We start from the raw sequence: 20,754 nt of genomic DNA on the forward strand, positions 1-20,754 counted from the left end.
AAAAAGAAAACAAACGGGGCGTTATATAAAATCCAAAAGTTTGGCCATCCTCTTAAAGCGTTCTCTATCGTTCTATATATTTACCAAATGCAGGATTGTAGTCTCTTCCATAATCGACATAAGGCACGTATCCGTTGTTGTTGTGACCTTCGGCTTTAGGAGGTGGGAAGCACTGGGCGTCAGTATAGTCTCCAGGAGCATATCGGTACATTGCATCTCCGTTGCTGATGACAGCCCGAGGTGTAATCCTCTCACTGCTGTCATCCCACTGCTCCGATTCCGGCGGATTACTCAACGAGGACGCCGTTCTGATGTCAACCTTCAAGTCGGAATCGTTGTTGGACGTTTGATCCGACTGTTTAGACGTTCTGTCACCTTTGTCTCCCTCTGAAAGATAAAAAGAAACCAGTCAATATGGTTCTTTATACAACAATGATTGTAGAATATTGTACCTTCAACTTTCTTATTGGATCTTCTTTGACACACGACGATGATCATCACGCATGCAATCAAGACGACGATTCCGCCAACCACTCCGGCAGAGATGAACAGTAATTGCAAATTCCCGCCTAATGATTAACAAAAATTCGTTAGAAATCCGACGATTCGCGTTAACTTGTTTGCCATTGATCTTACTTTCTTTTCGGAGAATAATTTCCGCTGCATCCATGCCGTAATCATTGGCTACTGAACAGTTGTAAGAGCCAAAGTACTTGTCGTTTGCTTCTCGGATGATTAATGTGCTGCGTACTCCGTCGGGAAGTGGATCGTTATCGAACGTAACGTAAGGATCACCTGTTCGCCCAACAAAACAGAAACATCAATCAAATACTTAATTTCTTGATACTGCTTGGCGTTTTGAGTGCTGCTGCTGCTACTTACCGGCATCGATTTCGTATCCTCGGTGAGTCCATGTTATTTTAGACGGTCGAGGGACAGCGAATGCTACACACTCGATCCGCACCGTGTCCCCTTCATGGCCAAATTGGATCCGTTTACTCCGTACAGTTGGAGGACCTAGAGACGAAGACAAGAGAAATTCTTTTTATTATTAATACGGTCGTCATGACGATGTGATAGCGATTGCAATGTCACCTTTCAAGAAAACGTGAGCATCCGCCGACACTTCAGCAAAACCAGGCACACGTGCCGTGCACGTATATTTCCCGGCCATATCGTGATTCATCCAGAAAGTATAGGCCGGCCCAGTACTTAGGACACGCCTCGAGCCTTCGTAAGTCCAGCTGATTTCAGGCTCCGGGTTGCCATTCACGTCACAACGAAGGGTCACATTACTGCCGATATCCGCCTCCACATTGCTGGGTCGACTGCGGATTTCGGGACTGTCTGCAAATTGGCCAAACAAAAAAGAAAAAAGAAAAAAAAAACATTAAGTTGGAGATTTAAATTTTATTTCCCCTTGACAGACCGTCAATCAAATATAGTATGAGCCAATAATGAAAGAGGTCTCCTCCTAGCTATTTGGTCCGGTTATATATTAGATCGATAGTTGGGGGCCAGAAGAAACATGAATTGCTCACAACTGTGCGTGCTCCAGATTTTTTCCCCTATTTTCGCAGTCTATATGTTAGAGGAGTGTGAGACATGCTCGAATATGAAAGAGGCGCATCAGAGAGTAAGGAAGACTGTCAAGTATAGAGTGAGGCCGGCCAAAGGGGGTACAGCAGTGTGCATCGAAAGTCCAGATGACATGACAGTGCTATAGCGAAGAATCTCATGTACGTCACGCTTCTTGTATATACATATAAACTCACGGATGGATTTTTTTTTTCAAACAAGACGAGAAAAAAGCCCTTTTTTTCGTCACTTGGTTACTAACGTCGAATTTTACCATCCCGTTATTCTGCGAAGAAATAAAAAAGTAGCGATGGCTATACAACTTATGTAGATCTACATGTGTGTACTATCTAGTCGATCTCAGGGTCGGTGGGTGTAATACTGGAATCATCGCATCGCACTAAAACGTGGTGGGATCCGTTGACGGATTGATCGAAAAAAGAAGCCCCGCCCTTCTTCTACTAGTCAATATCTCAAAAGGTCTTGAGGTCTCAAGGTTTCCATTTGAATATAAAGAGTCGAAGACGGAATCTTGACTCGTGGCCCATTACAATTGCAAGAATACAATAGCCGCCACTATCTCTCACCCCATAAGCTCTCTAGTGTTTTGCTGATTGCGCTGGGATTGTCTTAATCTAAAAACAACAGACTCGTCTATACAGAAAAACTTACAGTGAACGCTAAGCGTCTGATTATCTTCGCCTTTGCCGACGGCATTGGTAACTTCACATTTGACGATGGCGCCATTGAGTTTGCGGCTAGCGCTGGCGATGGTCAGTTCGGTCGTGTAATCACCATAGGCGATTTCGTCATTAATGTACCACTTGTAGACAACGTTGGGCGGGTTGGCATCAGCGTGGCATGACAAACGGACCGATTCCAGCTCGGCAATTCGTCCCTGCTCCACCGTGACCGTCACTTTTGGCGCGTATTTGACCTCCATCAGGAGCGATACGCTTCTCGGTGACCTTTCGGCCGCATTTTGGGCTTGGCAGGTGATGTTCTTGTTGTGATAGTGCATCTTGGGTGAGAGTTTCAGCACAGATTTGACGTTGGTTCGTTTGCCGTCAGCCAGCACCTCCTTGAAGACTTCCACGTTATTGGTTATCAAGTTGCCATCGCCGTCTAACCAGATAATCTAAAGCACGAACAGTTGGGATGTTATCTTGAGTTTTTGATCAAAAATTTATGAGAGCTACGTACCTCTGCCGCTGGTTTCCCGGAACGAGATTGGCATTCCAACTCCACCTCTCGATCCTCCGTCGTGATCAAGTGCGAACCCTGCACGATCTGAGGAGGCTCTGGAGGGATAGTGACGGCTAGAGTGGCGTAACGCGATCGAATGGCCGTCGAGGCCGGCTCAGGTCCGGGACTCACTTGGCATTGGAAACGGCCATCATCTTCCAACGTCACCGGGCGAATTTGCAGTGAGAAAGTGCCTATGTTTTCCAATAAGAAAGAGAAAAATATAACTTTCAATTAGTTTGCGCCGAGTGGGGGGGGGATCAACATGATGAAAAGATGAGATCCTGGAACGGAAAACTAGTAAATCATTGGGCAATCATATCCGTAGCTAAAGGCCCAGAGAAATAACACAAGCGAAAGAAAAAAGGAAATCAAGAGTAGGAAAAAGTTGCGCGCCCGAGTTCATTCGCTTGCCGATTTCCAACTTTATGTGTAACCCCCCCCATCCTCGCCTGGGAAACTCGGGAACGCTATCATATATAAAAATAGGAAAGAAGGAACGCTTGTCTCCTCAGAAAGTGTCATCCTTCGAAACCTAATAACATCATAGATAGAAGAGTACAAAGAAGAACAAGCAGAAAGGGAAAAAAATGGTTGCCATGTATCGAGTACTAGTGTAGTTGTTCAGAAAAGGCAGGAAAAAAAAGTTGTGCTGCTCTCTGCATTGGGTGTCGAATTCTATACCGACGGGCAGAAAAGTCTCTTTTTTTTTCTTTTTTTTTCTTTTTGTCCTTTTTCCCTTTTTAGAATCACAAAAGAAACGAGCGACGATGGATGTTCTTTTTCGAGGGGGTGGGATTCCGGCAGTGAGAAAGAAAACATGTGGCAGACATACACACAAACAGTAAAAAAGAAGAATTCGAACCAAAGGGCGTAGTGTGCACACACGACTATAGTCCCGCGGGAAAATCGTTTCAAAAATGAAATGCATCACTGACGTCGGTGTACAGAAATATTGCAAGCCATTTCAAACAACTGATCGATTAATCAATGAAAAGGATCGCCGATCGAATTCATCTCGATTTGTTCCCTCTGACACTCCAATCATCCCCCAAAATTATCTACGAATGGAGACGTGACGTCCTGGACCGGGAATGTCTCCATTTCACGAGCTGTTGATTTAAAAATAAGAAAGGATCTGGCAAGGGGAGGATAAGGAGATATAATCAATCTCTTTATTGACAGACGACCAACTTGTTTCATCTGTCCCCCCCCAATATGAAATCGGTGACGCACATCCATGTTTTTCTTCACTTTCTCTTTTGGTTGATTGTTGCGTCACTGGGTTCGAAACCGAAAAAATAGGACTTTTGACTGGAGCTTTACAGGAGCGATACATTATACATTTGTTAGTTTGTTTGCACGTATTTTCGTATCGGCGGGCTGGTGACAGATGCGCATTGGCCGACAGGCGATTCTTTTGAGAAGAAACATCAAAGCCCCCCCAAAAAGAAAGAAAACTTTTAATCAGTCTCTTTTTTTATTTTGAACTTGTGGTGATGTTGACTGGAGATCCCATCTGCCGCTATATGTACATATCCGCCCCTGCTAATTAACCATATAACAACGTCCTTTGTCTAGCGTGTCTATTCATTAATAAAGGGAAACATAACACCGGAAGTCAAGGGAACGTTGAATGATGCCGGTGAACGCGGATAACCCAACGAAATTTTGCAGTCGATAGCCCGATAGCACACGTTACGTCTATAATGCAAGTCCCTTTTTATGGTGGTTCATTTAATCATCACCGCAAAACTTGCGCGCCATCGATTAAACGAACGCTGACGTCGCAGGTGTCAGTTTACATAACAATCGAAGGGGATCGAAAGTGAGGACCGACCGCGTCTATATTTGTCATCCCTCCCGCTGGCAGGAGAGGAGAGGATCAGGTTTTTAATTAATGACATTATTGATTCACAACTGCTGGATCCTCTCGACGCGCATAGACAGTGCAAATGATTGAAGGAGGCGAGAGACAGAAAGACAAGGGAGAGTCGCTAGAGAAAACTCTGCAGAGGAGTCGATGAAAGCCTCAATGTTCATTCGAATGGATAGAGAAGAGAGCGAGAGAGAGGAGCAGAGAGGACAAACAAGGTAATTATTCATCCCGGGACCTTCATCGACAAAGGCTTCACTCATCATTATTCAGCCGAACATCTTCGTCAGATCTTCCTAGGCCACTCATTTTTGAGTCGTTTCCTTTTTTTTTCTTCTTCTTCCTTCTTCCGTTTTCACCTTCTCAGTGGTTTTCCCGGAGAGATGCGGGATTCGATATGCACCGGATCCACTACTAATGAATCTGTGATGGATATATATCGTGACTCTCTTGACCTTCAGATGGAAAACCATTCGCAGTGAAGTACCCCGGGTAGATCCCCTTTTAGAAAAATCTCCGTCATCTCTGGCGTGTTTCTCGGCGCCAAGCGGACGGACGGCGATAATTCACCGTCTATGGAGATCCAGCGATCCAAGTGCACACCAGATCCTGTGGATATGGTTTTGAAATCAAAACGACCAAGCGAGTGGGGACTTGGAAAAATGGAGACACACAATCTCTGGTGGCGTCTATACTCGAAACCCCCTTCTCGCTTCCACCAAAGTTATGACCCCAGGGTGGTCCCAACTCGCCAGAGCAAAATCAAAGAATCCTACTGTTGACAAGGATGTTCCTACTGCCTACTACCTTATAAGGGGGGGGGGATAAGGGAGAGTGTTTGAGCTAAGCGACAAACCGTTCTTAAACCCTATCAGTGATTGCCACCATCGCATCCACGTTGAACGCAACTAGGCATCCGGAATAGTAAGACTAGAGGAAATAGACACACAGAGAGAGCGAGAGAGAGAGAGAGAAGAGGGTGTTTCTAACAATCGGTGCTCCTCTTCGGAGGGGGGATTAGGACTAGGCATTTTCCTTCCTTCCTCTTCCAACCCAGACTCGTCCATTTCCATCTAGCTCCTAAATTCTGGCACATCGTGAAACATCGAGGGGTGGAACGAGAGGGGGGGAAGCAAATATCCCTCCGGAATGGGTACAGCCGGAGACGTCAGCACAGTCAAATAGCGAGCCAGAGCGAGAAAGAGGAAAGCCAAGATGGACGTCGAGAAGAAGTGAAAGAGACGCACGCGGATGGAGTGTGTAGAGAGATCTTTTGCCAGACGCTCCTTCGATTTCCCCGCGTCTCGTAATGAAACTACCAATTAGTACGGGGCAAAAACTTGAGACAAGAGAGAGAGAGAGAGAGAGAAAGGGGGCAGTCTGCTGAGAGAGAATGAAAAGGTGAAAGAAAACGACTTTGGATAATAACGGCAGTCAACGAATGGCATATAACGAGAAATGGACGAGGAGAGGAGGCCATTGCGTTCAAGGACCAAGTTAGTCCTCCTCCTTGAGAGTGAAAATGAGGAGAACATTAAGAGCTCGGCATCAAACCTTAAAAAAAGATGCCAAGAGTTATAAAAATTAAAACAGCGTCGAAGCTCACCTTCGTCTTCGGTGCCAATCATGCTGTATCGTTCGAATCCGCTCAGGTTGCGGTCGCTGCCTAGACCGAAATCGTCCTTGGTCCACTGAAGCACGCCACCCTTATTAAGGACACGACAGGCCATGACCACAGTTTCACCGACGACGGCCGTCTGGTCTTCAGGTTCGCGTTCGAATCTCTGCACTTGTCGCAACGATTGGCCGTTGGCTTGGCCGTTCGAGCCGCCCACGCAGCAAACGAAAGCCAAAACCACGAGCGACCACCTGTCAAGGTCGATAACAGTCACGAAATTGTGGTTAATTCATTAAGTTGGCATTCCTTTTTTGGGTTTCATTTTATCGTTTGAACTATAAAAAGAGAAAATAGTCATTAATTTTTGTTTTTTTTACCTGAACAAATGTGAATCCCGTCGTCTGTTATCCACCGGAGACGACGATTGTCTGAATCGTTTGTTGTTATGATGCATGGCGCTGTAATTACTGGATGCTTCAAAAATGTTGCGGTTGCTCATCTCTGGTCTCTGGTAACTGTAGGCAATGTTTATGGAATCGATCTGAAAATACAACAATAAAGAAACACATGAGCATCATAAAGTTAAGGTGCAACAAAAGCGCATCTGTCGTCCAAACACAAAGTCAAGATGAATTATTCAGTATATTTCATGCGCGCACACGAGTTGAAAATAGTTTGTCTTGCATAAATAATCATTTCTCTCATTTCTTTCTTTTTTTTCCATCTTCGAATGTGCTCCAAGAATCTGATGGAGACACAGGGTGGGAGAAACGACACGAGGAATAACATGCACTTCGTGAGTGCCAGGGAGAGCGTGACAATATCTCGAATAGCAAACGAGTCCCCACAGATGATGGGGGTGGTACGCTATGATGAAATTTCTTTATTTAAAACGAGGTCGTACGTCGTCAACGGACGCTTATACATCTGCATTGGACACTCGGCTGCGTGTGTGTTAAGGAAAAAAAAGGCGGTCAAGTCGTGAGTGCAGCAATGGGTTTCCTTCATTCCAGAGTTGACAGACAAGAATGGAAAAAGAAACGTCGTAAAAAAGGAGAGCGAAAGCTACAACAGAGTTGACAACTTTGATACACACGGCGAAGAAGAAATCCGAACATAAAAAAAGCCCCATCGAGTGAGTCTCAAAAGATGACGACAAGAGTGAATATAATGTCGGATTCACTGTATTTGCGTTGAACATATACAGTCGGCGAAAATATCTAAAAAGATTTGCCTTGCCAGCAGGAGGAGGAGGAGGACAGTGTGTGTGTGCGCAGTGCAATGGATTTTTCTTCAAAGAGTGCCGGTTTCCGACCGAGTCTGAAGCCGCACGTTTTCTCGCCTTTTGCACGCAATGTACACACGGAAAACACTCAGACACAACGAGTGGAGAGATGGATGGAATGGTGCGGATATAAAAATAAAAAACTAGCGAGAAAGAAAGAGACGGCGTGAGTGAATCGATGTCAAACAGTAGCAGCGGATTGACTCGACACACACACACGTTTTTAGCCTCCTCCTCCCTCTGTGAAAACACATAAGCATGTTGTGTGTCTCGGTTCTTTGAAACACCGCACACACACACTCCACTTTTCGATCCTTCGAAAATCCCTATAGCAAATGCGTCTGCCAAAGCTCGCACGTCTCCAAACAATTCCATTTTCGTTGGAAATCAAATTGCATGCGACTGCCGCGCACATACGATCCTCATCCCCGAGAGAGGGCGAAAAGAAAAAAACACCAAACAAAAAGTAACAACAAAACAAACAAATGCATACATACAGGAGTTTTCACAACCATCTCTCGCCGAAATGTCTCTGTTTGTGTTGTTCAATCCTTTACAGATTCCTTTGCGTGATTTTTCCAGCAGAAAAGAAAACCGCCGCCGCCGCAGCCCCAAGAAAGCGGGAAGCCAACAGATAAAAGGAGGCCAAACAATAAGTCATTGTTGCGCAGATATTGATGTCGGTATCACAAGACGTGGGTGGGTTTTGCTAGCAGACGTCATCCCCCCCCCCGTATTATGATGACGAAAATGAGGCTTTCCAGTAGCAGTAGTAGTAGTAGTAGTAGGCAGAAAGACGGTCTGAAACGGACGAATAATGGCCGGGTCGTTACATAAGCCGTCCAAGAAAAGAGAGGAAGGCCGAGTCCGAGAGGGCACGAGCGGGCAAAGCAGCACGCGCGAACTCCCTCGCCCTTTATTCCGCCGTATACACGTTGGCTCTGCTAAGAGACTTTCTTTCTGTGTGTAGTATACTGTGCGTTTCCAGTTGGCTAGACACCCAATTTCCGCTAGTATCGAGATCAAGATAGAAACAACATGGGGTAGTAGGGAGAAGAGATTCAACTCTCACTTGAAAACCCCGTCGTCCTACCCCCTTGATGCGAAAGCAAACCTCCTCCAGAGACGTCGCCTGCTTCCAGTCCAAAAATGCCAAGATGCGAACGCACAGAAAACGGGAGAGACCGACGGGGAAAAATCCAACGACGAGAGAGAGAGACAAAGACCCGGAGAAAAACCATCATCCAGCACACACCCGCACTCGATATAAAGGCGGCATAGAGGAAGAAGAAAAGCTCTTTCACTCTCTTTTACCACCTATATCATTGGGTGAAATATGGAAACTTCCTAGTTCGACAATTTCCTCTCTGCCACGTTTCCTTTTGTTTTATTGTTCGTCCATTTACTTTGGATGTTGCCGCCGTGAGCATCGCTCAATCCAAATGATGATGAAATATCCTCAAGATTTCAACTCGACGTTGCTTATTGTTTTCGACGCAGCACGACACTCGAAAAAAAGAGAGAACAACGCTACATCACAAGAAAAAGATGCAGAGCAAAAGATCCGACAAGAGCAGTTTATTCCAATTCCTTGAACTGCCAACCTATGGATTTCTGTGCTGGATTTTGATGTATTTCACTTGGCAGGCACTGGGCGTGGCCAAAGGAAACAACAAAAGACTGGACCAAGAGGCATTATATACTACGGAACTCGATAAGATAAACATCATCGACGACACAACGTTTGTTTCCTTTCGCCTTCAATATTCCCAGCTGGCTTTTTTAAAACAATCGAAGCAAAACAGAAATGTTAAATGTTTGCAGACCAGATTTCCCATTGAAATGTTTTAGCAAAAACAAACGGGGAAAAGAAAAATGGAACTTATACCACCCAAAAACTTTGCAACTTGAACTTTCTTTTTTTGTTTGCAAGAAGAACAAGAGCCTTCTTACTTAACGACCGGAAGATGTCGAGACTCGAAGTCGAGAGTGAAAAAGATGTTTAAGAGAGAAATCGGAGACGAGAGTTTTTATAGAATCCATGTGTGTGACTGTGTGTACCATGTACTTTGGATTTGATGACTTGATGGGGGTGCAAAGAGCCTATGAAAAACTCCTTACAAGACAATGGTCGAACCAAAGTGTATACAAACAAATCCTTGAGGAGAGAAAGAACCTGTTCATCCGCCGCATCAAAATTTTGCGCAGAAAAGAAGAAGAAAAATTCGGCATCTTTGCAAACATGTCGAACATTGATGTCACAAAAAGCTTTGCTTCATTTTACACATGGGCGATCCTTGTGATGCGCCCCCCGTCTTTTTCTTGAGCGAGCGGCGGACTCGTACACAAAGCCCAAAAGACATTAAGGAGAGTCTTCGTTTTACATTAGCAAAAAATGGGGAAAGTGAAAGAGAGCCAGGAAGAATATGAGTATATAGAAAAAAGACAAGTCAAGAAGGAAAACACAAGACTCCATGTGTTGCCCATTTGTCACGTAATATCGAAGGGGTTCCCGCGACTCTTTTTCTCCGAGAGAATAAAATAAAAAAAAAAGGCAGAGGCTGGTAAAGACGAGGGGTACCACACACTCACTCACTCAAGAGTAAGAAAGGGTAAACGACCCTGTGGGCTCTTTCTTCTCGTTCTTCTTACCACTATAAGGCAAGGAGAGAGGGGGGATCTGACTAGGATCGCCTTACGAAATAGGAGAAACGCTGGTGCCTCTCTCCTTTCCCCAGCTCTGCTGAGGGGGTCTCTCTCTCTGCAGACAAGAAGAAATCGAGTTTTCCTTCTAGAGTGTGTTGTTGCAAGGGTGGCTGGTTGACTGCTGGGTGGGAAAGAACAAATCCAAATAAGCTTTGACGAAGAAATATAAAGAATGATGATTATCTTCACTCGCCTTCTATAATAAACCGAGCTCGAGGTGTTGGGTATCCAGTGAAAGAAGAGAGCAAGGGTTCCTTTCGGTCCCTCCAACGGGAGAAAAATAAAAACGAGCAGACCTTTTTACGCATATGCGCGGCTCTCTCTCTTAGAAGGAACTGACAATACACACACACACGTGGCCCTTTTTTCCGTCGTGAGAGAAGAATCTTTTATACAATCTCCGTGCAGCAGGATGAGAGAGTGAACCCTTTTTCTTCTAGCATAGGGAACAAAACAACATGCGTTCGCTATCATTAACAATTCACACAAAAGAGATGATGGGGCCGGTCGCTGCTGCTGCTGTCTCTGAATCCGTGAGTGTCCGTCAACAAACGTACATGCTGAATAGACACATGAAAGAGGGACGAGTGTGCCGGGTAGAGGGGGGAACCCACCGGAGGTCCATTTCGATTACATCCGCTGGAGATGCATTCGACGAGGACGCCTACAGCACACGGACGTGGTGCTGGTCTCTGTGTTATTCTATAGAATCATCTATATGTGCACTCTCTCTCCGGGTTTTCTATCTCTTTGATAGAAAACTCGCCGCCATCAAGGAGGTAGCACAGACAAGAGTGACAGGCCCGAGACACATGACGACCGACTCGATGTCCCTCTTGACTAGCGGATATCGATTTTCTATTCGCAGAAAACATCGGCTAGACGATATTACCAACTAACGTCGGTTGGTAAGATCCTGAGGGATAATGACCTTCCATTTTACTCAATCTCGGATGCTATTCAAACTACGCGGTGGATCAATATTAGTCCATTGGTCGTAAATGGCTGAGGTTCCGGCGGGTGTCAAATCTAACGGCACTGTGCCGACTGTCCTTTTTCGTCTTTTATTGTTTAGAAGAAGAAGAAAAACGCCGTTCTCTTATTTGTCAGTTAACTTTACGGTAGATTCCTGTTTTCTTTGCTATGGCCAAAAAAAGAAAAAGAAAGACGTCCGCAACAGTCGGCTACGTCAATAAAACAAGAAAGCGGACGAAAATAAATTTAAAAAAAAAGGGAACCGAGTCAAAAGATGTCAGGTACTACCGGATCAATGAATTGTTTGTCGTCCGTGTTCCCATTTCCCTCTGTTGCGCCAGTTGCCGCAACAAACTGCAATCCTTTTTTTTTTCGTCTTTCTTTTTTTTTATTTTTTGTTACTGCATTTCTGTGCAGACAAAGTACAACAAAAGAGCTAGGAGAAAGAGAAGAAAACAGCTTCTCTATTTCAACTCTATTTATAGGCAAGAGACCAGACCTCTGTGGCCTCTCAGGACCGGACGGTAAAGCAATTATAGGAAACCCAGAAAGCAAAAAAAGAAAAAAAATGTAGGGCGTCTGTTGGGGTGCGCTAGAGGGTGAAATGATTCAATACAATATCTTTAGGCCCTCGTACAGGTCCCAAGTCGACCGGGTTACGCCGCGTTGGCTCCCGACTGGCGATGACAGCGAATATAAGGCGCACCGCGGACCTCCGGATTGGTCGGCCGCTTTCCCCCCAGAAAAAAATAAGTAAACGAAGCGAACACGTTCCACAGAAGAAGAAAAAAAAACAGAAATGTTGAAGTTCAATAAATTTCAATAACTGTTGTGTTTGCTCCACACAAGGAAATCGTCTACATACGCCAGAATACGGCCGAATGCTTCACGCACACTCCCGATTTGAGAGTCGGCTGCTGTTTTTTAGAGTCCGACCTTTACCTCGCCCATTAACTTTAGTGAAAAGACATTTATTCGGTTTTGTTTAGTGACGAGAAAAAAAAAAAGTGCCGCCTGCCTTTTTTTTCCTTCCAAAAGAGACGAATGTTCTTTCCACCATCGTCGGCTTTTATACTGTCCAGACCATCTTGAATGTTGTCGGGGTTCTTCAGGGGGTTTCTCGTCATTCAGCCCATCTCTCACTGTATACCCGCTTTCTCCCCCCTCGTCGATGAATTACGTCGGTGGCGACACCAATGAAAGGCTGAAACGAGCACAGGACCGTATCGAAAGGCAAACTGACCGTGATATGGGATAGCTTCTTTCTTTGACTCGATTCAACTTCTTCTTCTTCTTCTCGATTTCGCTCCGTTAGAAGAAAAAAAAAAGGGACTGATGTGCATCCAACGACGGTGTAGCCGCTTCTTTGTCATCCGCCTTTTGACCTGCTTCTTCCACCCATTCAATGTTGTTGCCTCTGCGCTTCTTCACACGCAAAGAATCGAAAAGTTCGGAGAACCTTCAAAAAATAAAATCAAAAAAGCACGACCACGCCTTTCTATCGTCTCGTTTTCCACCCTTCAAACTCCCAGCATCAAACACGACTACCAGTTCCCACTTTTCCGTCGTGTTTCTATTCAGTTATTGAAGTTGAGTTTCCCTCTCAAGGGGTACCCCCTGCACTATTTCTAGCCAGAAATCGATCAGTGACAGTATTTACCCATCCGAAAATAAATAATACGAAAAAGAAAAGGGAGGGGGGTGGCGACAAGGAGTTGCACAACCCTCTCCACACGGTAGTGGTACGCACCGAAAGTTGCTCACAAACGTCGCCGAGCTACCGGAACAAGGGATTCCATGCAGCATGAATTTCCTGACGGAGCAATATCACATATCTTTGAAAACACACGCGTGTAATTCATCGTGAAAGATAGTAAATATAAAAGGAAGGGGAGAGAAAAAAAGGGACACATCTGAAGGAAATAAAAAAGAACGAGGACAGCCAAGGAGGTCGACCCTCTTGAACCAAAAGACACTACAAGTCGTCTTATATAACAGATCTCCTGGCCAAAAAAGAGGATTATTCATTCAAGTAAGGAGAACTTTGTCAAGCTCCAGCCATTATCAGTAGACATATATGGCCAGTCGTAACCATACAAAGGATATAAACAGAGTGATGAGGTTAAAAAAAAGAAAAAGAGATGTATAGGATGAAAGAGAGAGAGAGAGCTGGTGGTGGGCGTTATACGGTCAGTTTGTCCAGTTAGACCCACTTGGTCAATAAATTCACGAACGAGAAATAGACTTTATTCCAAGGCCCGCATGCTGCTGCAAGTTTTCTACATATAGAGTGGACTCTCAGTCATTGCAGGACACACATCAGATGGCCGACGAGTATGTGAAATATAAAACAACGAGATGGTGTATGTTTATACATACTATTAACCCCAATTTTTTGGGTGGCATTTCTGTGTGAAAAGAAACAGACAAACAAAAAAAAAAAAAATAGGGACAGACTCGAGAAATGACAGCCTCTCCAAATGGTTCCAAGCTTGGATGCAATTAAGCAAAGTGGCACAAAACACACGAGGAAGGAGACAAAACAAAGTGAGGCTAAAAGAATCGAATAATCGACTGCGTGTGCCGTATTCCCTGGCGCTTTTTTGGCACGAGATGACATTGAAGAACGATGACCGGCTTATATAGGCTATACCTCTTCTTTTTAATGGCCCAGCACTCTTAAAAAGCAGCAGTGACACTTCCATCGCTGCATACATAACAATAATGAAGGTACCCAAAAAACCCGAATTCGTCTTTTCTTGTTATTTGTGTCATACCCAAGTGTCTGTCACCCCTTCAAAAAAACAGAGTGGCTGCATATTTTTTCACCTCCAAAGTGAAGCTCCCATCGTACTCGGCGAAATATTCAATTACAAGATTGATAGAAATAAGTAGACCTGACATGCAGTTGCGTATAATGGCCGCTCTTCAATCAACCAAATGCGCTCTTCACAGGTGTTGTCACGACACGAAACGCGATTCATCAATTCTGGGCGGGTCCCATCAATTATATCGAGTCGTAAAGACAAGAAAAACAAAGAAAAAAACAATTATTGATTTGGATCGTTTCCTGTGTTCAGAAACACACCCAAAAACACGACACGTTAAACTGAAATGATGAACTATACTTTTGTGGGGTGTCAATGACGTGAGTTTGGGTATTGGTTCGGAGACACCTGCGATGCTATAGCCATCAGAAATCCATCATCGAATGCGTCCGATACCGATGACCTCTCTCAACGTCATCAAAACTTATTTTGGATCCTTTCAACGCCAACTTTTCTCATTTCTGTTGAACCGTGTGAACCCAGCGTTGACTTCCTACTTGGACGAGTCAAAGGCATCTGACCGGAAAGGGGAGAGAAACAAAATAAAGACGACTGGAAGAAGAAAAAAAGAAGAAGAAGAAGAAGAGTCCCAATATTTTTCCTCTGGCCAGCATCTGTGAAGCAGCCCCTGTTTCCCAAGTAACTCGTAAAGATATTCCCTTTTCTTTCTCCCTCATCAGTGGCGATGGGAACCTCCTCTCTGCCGCCGCTGTTCCATTCCGGCACCGCGTCGTGAACGCCCAAGCGTGTATATGTATAGATATGTGTTTACTTCTTCTTCTCTACAGAAGAAGAATGAGAAGAAGAAGCTTCTTCTTCAGCCCGCTCTACATTAAAGAATAAATAACCCGAGGGCGAGAAATACTGATGCGAGCTGCTCCAGTCAAACAAACATTAGCTCGTTCCCCCCGTCTTTCTTCTTAACCCCGGCTGTTGTTGTTTTGTCTCCTCCCCGTGTCCTTTTTTTTCCCGGTGCATTTTCTACACTCAGACATATTTGTCGAATGATCCCTACACCTAACGACTGTGGCAGCCGTGACAGCCTTCCAGAAAGCAAAGTAAACGACATTGATGTACAGAAGAGAAGGATTGAAAGCAAGAGGAGAAAAAAAAAACAAAAAACATCTTTTCAATTCAGACGAAGGAATCTACACACAATCTGGTTGGAAAAAAAAAACATCCTACTCTATTTTTTTTGATCGAATCGCGGCGCCATTCCATTTTCAAATACGAGTGCCGGGAGACACGATAGCGGACAAGAGTACATGACAAGAAAAGGAAAGAAATTCAAGCGAATTTGATAAATGATTGATAAAAATGATGACGAACAGACTGCTGTAGTGCCAAGAAAATCGACCAAATGGGAGGGTATTAAAAGCTCGACAAAGAATGATGGTTGTGCATCCTTCTCTATTCAATTGGCTGTCCAATGCGCCCACAGTACATGGTAAAAAAAAAATAAAACTTCCGGACAATCGACTCCATTAATAGTTATATCCTGTCAGTCCTGTCTTGGTGTTCCAGCCGTTTGTTTGTTAACCCATTTCTTATTATTTTATTTTTTTATTTTGATCAGGCAACTCTCTGGGCATACACGTAACTTGTACTCGTGTGTACTAATAAAACAGGTAAAAATAATGGCGTGTGCACAACACGGGAGCGCACGGAATGATTGCTGCCGCTTTTCGTTCATATTCAGCCGCAAGCTAATGGTAATCTTTTCTCTCTTATTTCACGTTTTTTCCCCCCGCGTGTGTGTGTGTGTGTGTTTTTAGGGGTTGTTGTTGTTCGCTTATTATATTTTTTTTTCTCCTTTCCTCTTCAATCCTCTTTTTTTGATTCTTTTCAACATTTTTTTTCCCTCTTCAAGATTACTCGACCGCAAGTCGTTTCGGATAGAGCCAAAGCGGATTGGAGGAAACTTTTTCTTTTAAATTACCTCAGTTCTTCGGACATTGGTTGCAGCACTTTTTCGGAAGGTCTGTTGTTGTTGTTGCTGTTGCCTTTTGGGTGAGTCGGTTGTTTTGTTGACTGTGCCGTAAGGGGAAAAGTAATTGTCTATTGAACGGACTCTCGGCACACCAAGGTCGCAATAGTTTAATATTTATCTTTCGAAATAACAGCGTGAACGATATAATGGCGTTGGTGGGCTGTGCCAGTAGGGTCAGACAAAAAAAAACCTTAAAAAATAAAATAATAAAAAAAAACCCCTAGATTTACTTTTTCCCCCCTTCGACTCATCACCCCCCCCCCTCTACCCCCCTCCCGCGTATGTTACTACTATGCTGATGATGGCCATCTAATGGGTTTCCGGGATGTCCATTCGTTACCATAAAGTGAGCTAACCTTTTTCTCCCTATTTACTATATTACACTTTTTTTTCTTGAGGTGCCTAGCTTTTTTTTTAAATATAATTTGTTTGGCCTTTCTTTCCTAAAGAAGTGGAGGAAGCAAATGAAGTTGGTCAAATTTACGTATCATAAATCGACCCATCGCCTTCAGTTGCTGGTGGTAATTTGTGGGCCACCATTTGCCTGAGCGCCACTATATAACGCCTACCAATCAGGTACACGCCATCAACAGCAGCAGCAGCAGCAGAGCAGCAGCGCAAAGAGAAAACGGTACGGTAAAAATAAAACCTATAGGCGTCTTCTCCTTTTTACCGGTCACGATCGATCCGACTCCTCTGTAGGAACGCGGCGAAAGTTTCGAATCAAATTTACCACATTTTTTCTTTAAAGGAGAAATGAGCTTAAATATACACACACACACTGACAATCACGCAAGGGGAAAAATAACAGCAGTCTATACAGTATGCAAATTCGGCCAAGGGAAAATAGGAAGACAAGAGCAACAGCAGCCGCCGCCAAGTCAAAGTCATCCGAGACTGAAAAAGAAACAAGTCAGATGAAGAAGGAAAAACAAAAATCTTCCTTCTAGTCAGTCCTATTCCCGTTGATGACGCTATTGTTATGTCTGTTGTTTTTCTTCTTCTTCTTCTTTTTCTACTTTGGTATTGTTTTTCCTGAGCGGAGAGAGTTAGCGTCTGCGGTTGTTTGCGCTTCTTTGGGATTGTTGAGGGAACAGCAGGAGCAGCTCAACTTTCAAACCAAAGACACTAAGTCAAGTAAACGAAAGGAGAGAACGAAAAAAAGGGGGCCTGTATGATCGCCCACACAGGTGGATGAGTCTCCCCAGCAGCACTTGGGCATCCCGAGAAAAAGTTGTTCGTGCTTTAGTCTCATTTTCAACACTGGAAGCGAATCATCTTTTCGCTCGTGGGTCGGCACTTTTGCGCAGGCACATTTCGCGTGCTTCCAAAACCATGCAACTATGTAAAATAATATGCATACCAAGTAGCGTGCAACAACTTTGATTAGGGGGGGATTCAGAGTTTCAACAACAACATTGTCGTTCGTCAATGAGCCGGTGGAAAGTTTTTTTTTTCAGTAACACTACAAACTACTTTATAACTGCGAATCGATTCCAATTTCTGGGAAATTCAGAAACACTTCAACGCGAATAATAGGGCGGCGCCCCGCAGCCTGACTTGATAGATAAGCACAAATTCACGGGCCTTGCTTTTGCTCTATAGTCGAATCCAATTGACTTTTCTCGCATTGGCAGTCTCGAAACAAGGAAGAATGCAAATGTCTAACTTTAACAACAACAACAAAAAAAGGCCCATTCCAACAGCGGATCCTATTTGCTCTTTCGAGTGTGAATTTTTACATCCTTTTTCATCATCCTTGCACAGCCTCTCTCTCTGTCTTTAGTTCCTTCCGCCCCCTTCCTTTTTCCCTTATGAGAGGAAGTCGACAACGCAGGCGAGATACAATAGGGAGCTGAGAGGGAACGGGAGAGCGAGAAGAGGTGCCATCGCCCATAGAGGAGAAGCGGACGAGGATTGGATCTGCTACTCAAGAATAACAGGAGAGCGCACACACAAGGATGAATAAGGGAAAGCAGACAGACACAAGAGCGGAGTGTGTCACATTGAAGGAGCGCTGGGCAAAACTGGCATGTATGAGAAGGCCAGAATGGGAGCTAGATAGTACAAAACGAATGGCAACAACGACGGGGCAACAATAACAGACTTATATTATGTAACGAAAAGCTATGAGCTCGGCATGTTTAGTTATAATAAGCCCGGCAGCAACCCCCCCCCCCCCCAATCAAGCTTCCTACAACGGCTTCTGTCGTCACGCTTTTAAAGGATGTTGTAGAATAAAATGTTGCCATCAAATGTTACGCGATGTGTTTCACTGTTTACAAAAGGTAACTGTTTGCGTACGGCACCGAAAAGTAAAGAAAAAAACAAAAATCACTAAACCGGTAACGGAATCTCATACACCACACACCATTTAATTTGAGTTGTGCTTGGCCTAGACGCTAGAGCAGACGGTTCACGTTTCAAAAACTCCGGTTGTAAATAATCAAAGAAACCCGAAGAATTGCAAGGAGGAAAGCCCTTAAAAGGAAGCGAGGGGTTATCAGACATTTTCTTTAAAAAAGAGAAGTTTGTGCTCTAACCTTCTTAGCGATTGGCAAGGAGTCAATGATGAGGAAATGATGCCGTCGTGTGTAATAGGATCCACATAAATAACACACACAAAACACAAGCGCAATCCGTCACGGGATGTTAGTCACATCGTCCCCGCACCTTAACGGGAGATGAAACGCGCCACATTTGAAAACACAACCACAGCACAGCGACACACAATGTTTGTTTGAAATCAAACTTGTTTTCAAAGCGAAATAAGAAAACAGCAAAACTCGATAAGCGAAATTCAAAGAAACATCCAAAAGTTTTGGAAGGAAAACTGCAGCAAAAGTTGTCGGCGCTAGGCTCGAATGTAAATACGACAAAGTCCTGCGCCACCACGGATACACGAACCAAAAAGAAAAAAAAATCCCAGGAGAGAGAGCAAAGCAGAGAGAGAGCGAAAAAGAAACGCGTGTAGCACCGACAAAGTCTTGGAGACGACTGACGGGTGAGAGTCGGCTTGGGTCGGTTCTTGCTTCCTTTACCCCTAGTGGTAAGGTCTACTACCAAAAATGGGGGCTGGTACTATTTAGAAGTGAAGCCCTATGCGGGTCTCGACCGGTCGCGACGCGTCCGACGCAGCCCAGTACTACGGGGCTCAATAGCTCCACCTTCTTTTTTTCTTTTTCTTTTCCTCTCTCCCCGCGGACAAATGAGAGAAATAGAGGACAGAGGGTTGGAAACTATCAAGACAAGGCAAAACACATGGTGCGAAGTGGTGGTAGGACGAAGAATAAAATTCTTCTTCTTCTTCCACCACTGCACAGGAGACCAGCAGCAAGAGACCCATAGGCTCCTTAAAGGAGTAAAAACGTCTTCTCCTTCTAAAACTCGGAAATGGATTGGACCCCCAGCCGGCGTTAAAGGGGGGAACGCTAATCTATTTCGCATGTGATACACACAAATCTGAAGAAGACAAAAAAAAGGGAAATATTTTAAATACAGCGGCTGCTAAATCCCCGTCACAATCCATCTCAGCTTCCTCTTTAAGCTTCTTAACTCACTCCTACCTCAAGTCATCTAAATAAACTATTTTGGGATTTTTTTTTAATAGAGAAAAAAAAACCAAAGTGGCCAACTATAGCGCGCGCACCCCTTTTTTTAATTTCTCTTTTCCTCCCCAACAACAATCATTTGAAATTGAAAATTCATCTGTAAAAACGGAGGGGGGAAAGTGGTGTACAGAATAAATTATAGTAAAACAGTCGGCCACCACCAGAATCAAGTTTTTTTTTCTCCTTCATTCCGATGGGGTGGGTTCTAATTAAACAACAAGCACCACCACCACTATAAGAGTCTCAGTCAAAAGAAATCAAATATTGGAAGCGGATGGAAGGAAAACGGCCAGAGCCACACAGCATATACACACACACATATTATTCAACGTATAAACCGTCTCCTCCTCGACTAAAACGTGTGTGTTCGTCTAATTATTAACATTTCTGGAAAGGAGGGAAGAAAAAAAAAACAAAGAGTTGGGTTCGCTAAGAGGGTTATATCTACTTACATCTATTTTCCTTCCTTTTCGTCGAATAATACAAAATTAGGAAGAAACAAAAATGAAACAAAGACTTGCGATGCGAACAAAAGTTTAGTTGCTGCTAACACTCGAGATAAATCTCAAGAACATTTAAAGAAAAAATGCTTAAAATATTCAAAAATCTTGTTTCTTTCCACGCAGAAAAGTGAGAACAGACGCAGGAGAGTGGCATAGTTAAACAATATTAAGAAGAAGAGGAGAGTCAGTCAACGACGATGTCGACCGTGGCGCGTGATCCCGGCCTGGGTGTCAGGCCGGGCCCAGACGCGCCCGGTCGCAGTCCGAGGCGCTGCCCGAGATAAGCGAATCAAAAACTTGGCCGAGCGTGATGAGGAAGACTCGCCGAAAAAAGATACACACTAGAGAGGAGAAACTCTTTTCTCTTCTTTTTCTTCTTCTCCTCCCGACACGAGTACACTTAAATAAACTCCTACTATGCCGAGATGAACAGGAGATTCGAGTCCTCTTTTTTTATTCAGACTTGAAAAAAGAAAAAAGAAAAAATCGTCGCCCGAAATGCAAAACGGTAGTGCTGCATCTGTGCAACATTTTTTTCT

General features: G+C 44.2%; 1 protein-coding gene across 4 annotated transcripts in view; it reads right to left on the reverse strand.

Annotated features, from left to right (window-relative positions):
* LOC124195464 (irregular chiasm C-roughest protein-like) overlaps positions 1-20,754 on the reverse strand; it is a 70,880-nt gene that overhangs the window by 1,368 nt on the left and 48,758 nt on the right. For 3 of the 4 annotated variants that reach the window (XM_046589887.1, XM_046589888.1, XM_046589889.1), the window contains 9 exons: positions 6,695-6,858; positions 6,306-6,568; positions 2,782-3,017; positions 2,251-2,716; positions 1,096-1,347; positions 883-1,017; positions 637-795; positions 453-569; positions 85-387 (listed from right to left, as the gene is read on the reverse strand). In XM_046589887.1, coding sequence (XP_046445843.1) covers positions 85-387; positions 453-569; positions 637-795; positions 883-1,017; positions 1,096-1,347; positions 2,251-2,716; positions 2,782-3,017; positions 6,306-6,568; positions 6,695-6,858 — 2,095 coding nt within the window. Of the gene's footprint in view, positions 1-84; positions 388-452; positions 570-636; positions 796-882; positions 1,018-1,095; positions 1,348-2,250; positions 2,717-2,781; positions 3,018-6,305; positions 6,569-6,694; positions 6,859-18,644; positions 19,107-20,754 lie in introns of those variants that run through there. The other variant, XM_046589890.1, reaches the window with a different exon arrangement.

This window comes from Daphnia pulex, chromosome 6 (assembly GCF_021134715.1).
Source record: "Daphnia pulex isolate KAP4 chromosome 6, ASM2113471v1".
Taxonomy (NCBI): Eukaryota; Metazoa; Arthropoda; class Branchiopoda; order Diplostraca; family Daphniidae; genus Daphnia; species Daphnia pulex.